This window comes from Schistocerca serialis, chromosome 2, assembly GCF_023864345.2.
Source record: "Schistocerca serialis cubense isolate TAMUIC-IGC-003099 chromosome 2, iqSchSeri2.2, whole genome shotgun sequence".
Taxonomy (NCBI): Eukaryota; Metazoa; Arthropoda; class Insecta; order Orthoptera; family Acrididae; genus Schistocerca; species Schistocerca serialis.
Genome location: NC_064639.1, coordinates 555940689 through 555943004, shown reverse-complemented (window position 1 = coordinate 555943004; position 2316 = coordinate 555940689). Strand labels below are relative to the sequence as shown.

General features: G+C 60.0%; 1 protein-coding gene across 1 annotated transcript; it reads left to right on the top strand.

The window, feature by feature from the left end:
• The first annotated feature begins 553 nt into the window (after positions 1-553).
• Positions 554-1573, top strand: LOC126456209 (uncharacterized). Its single transcript, XM_050091963.1, has one exon. It carries the CDS (start codon positions 554-556, stop codon positions 1571-1573), a length of 1020 nt encoding a protein of 339 aa, XP_049947920.1.
• Positions 1574-2316: the final 743 nt, after the last annotated feature.

Below are 2316 nucleotides of genomic sequence, written 5' to 3'. Positions count from 1 at the left end.
ATCCTTCAAAACCACGAACGGGAGCTTGCCCTGTGAACATTTTGGAGGACGGGAGTGTTCCATCAGTCACCATAAAGATTTAGTAGGAAGGCCTACACTTACGAGAATGTTGACATAATCCCGTTGATTTTCACGGTAAACTTTTTTTTTGGTTTGGTTTTAGGGCGCAAAAACTGTTATGGTCATTAGCGCCCGGTCCGTGACTTAGGAAACAATAAAAAACCGGAAATGGAAACCAGCAGCAATGGGAACGAAAGTCATAAAATTTGAGAAACTAAAAGCAGAAGGAAGGCTTAAAAACCCACTACAGAAAGGGGTTGGTTGTCCCCAAAAAAAGCTTCAAATGACTGACGTCATTTCACTGGCACTAATAAATTCGAGAACGCGATCGGCTGAGCTCGTGTCATCTGCTAAAATCGACGATTTATCAGGCGATAGCTGTAGACGGGAGCGTAACGGATTAAAATAGCGGCACTCAATTAAAAGGTGCCTTACCGTCCACAGCTGAGGACAGTGGGGACAGTGGGGTAGGATCGCCGCTTAAAAGATGTCGATGGCTAAAAAGACAGTGCCCCAGTGCCCCAGTGCCCCAGTGCCCCAGTGCCCCAGTGCCCCAGTGCCCCAGTGCCCCAGTGCCCCAGTGCCCCAGTGCCCCAGTGCCCCAGTGCCCCAGTGCCCCAGTGCCCCAGTGCCCCAGTGCCCCAGTGCCCCAGTGCCCCAGTGCCCCAGTGCCCCAGTGCCCCAGTGCCCCAGTGCCCCAGTGCCCCAGTGCCCCAGTGCCCCAGTGCCCCAGTGCCCCAGTGCCCCAGTGCCCCAGTGCCCCAGTGCCCCAGTGCCCCAGTGCCCCAGTGCCCCAGTGCCCCAGTGCCCCAGTGCCCCAGTGCCCCAGTGCCCCAGTGCCCCAGTGCCCCAGTGCCCCAGTGCCCCAGTGCCCCAGTGCCCCAGTGCCCCAGTGCCCCAGTGCCCCAGTGCCCCAGTGCCCCAGTGCCCCAGTGCCCCAGTGCCCCAGTGCCCCAGTGCCCCAGTGCCCCAGTGCCCCAGTGCCCCAGTGCCCCAGTGCCCCAGTGCCCCAGTGCCCCAGTGCCCCAGTGCCCCAGTGCCCCAGTGCCCCAGTGCCCCAGTGCCCCAGTGCCCCAGTGCCCCAGTGCCCCAGTGCCCCAGTGCCCCAGTGCCCAGTGCCCAGTGCCCAGTGCCCAGTGCCCAGTGCCCAGTGCCCAGTGCCCAGTGCCCAGTGCCCAGTGCCCAGTGCCCAGTGCCCAGTGCCCAGTGCCCAGTGCCCAGTGCCCAGTGCCCAGTGCCCAGTGCCCAGTGCCCAGTGCCCAGTGCCCAGTGCCCAGTGCCCAGTGCCCAGTGCCCAGTGCCCAGTGCCCAGTGCCCAGTGCCCAGTGCCCAGTGCCCAGTGCCCAGTGCCCAGTGCCCAGTGCCCAGTGCCCAGTGCCCAGTGCCCAGTGCCCAGTGCCCAGTGCCCAGTGCCCAGTGCCCAGTGCCCAGTGCCCAGTGCCCAGTGCCCAGTGCCCAGTGCCCAGTGCCCAGTGCCCAGTGCCCAGTGCCCAGTGCCCAGTGCCCAGTCTAGTTAAAATTACGTCCTCCCGACGACGTGTTCGGGAAGAAGAGGTCCAAGCAAAAGGAAGAGCTTTGACGTCCCGCAATTTATTATGGGGAAGTGTCGACCAATGCGCGTGCCATAAGCGAACAACTCTGCGACATAAAACGCTCCGTAGATCGGTGAAGGGAATCGACGGAATAGCTGGCCGAAGAAGAGGGACTGCAGCCTTGGCCGCTATATCGGCCGCCTCATTCCCACACATACAAGCATGTCCCGGGAGCCAGAGGAACGCCACCGAGACGCCCCCCAGGTGGAGCAAGCGCAGACAGTCCTGAATCCGGTGGACCAGAGGGTGCACAGGGTAAAGAGCTTGGAGACTGAGGAGAGAGCTGAGAGAATCTGAGCAGATAACGTACTGTAACCGCTGATGGCGGCGGATGTAGTGGACAGCCTGGAGAACAGCGTAAAGCTCCGCAGTATAAACCGAACACTGGTCGGGAAGCCGAAAGGGATTTGGGGTGTCGCCAACAATATAGGCACTCCCTACACCTAACGATGTTTTCGAGCCGTCGGTGTAAATAAATGTGGCGTCCGTCATTCGTGCACATAGAGCAGCAAATACCCGACGATAAACAAGGCAAGGGGTACCATCCTTGGGAAATCGACAAAGGTCTCGGAGCAGGCAGATCTGGGGACGGAGCCAAGGCGGTGCTGTACCCCAACTTGTCAAGGTGGTTTTAAGAAAGCGGAAGGAAAGAGAATGGAGCTGT

Bases quoted from the DNA above. Each gene is read 5' to 3' on its own strand.
- LOC126456209 (XM_050091963.1), top strand. From the start codon at position 554: ATGGCTAAAAAGACAGTGCCCCAGTGCCCCAGTGCCCCAGTGCCCCAG.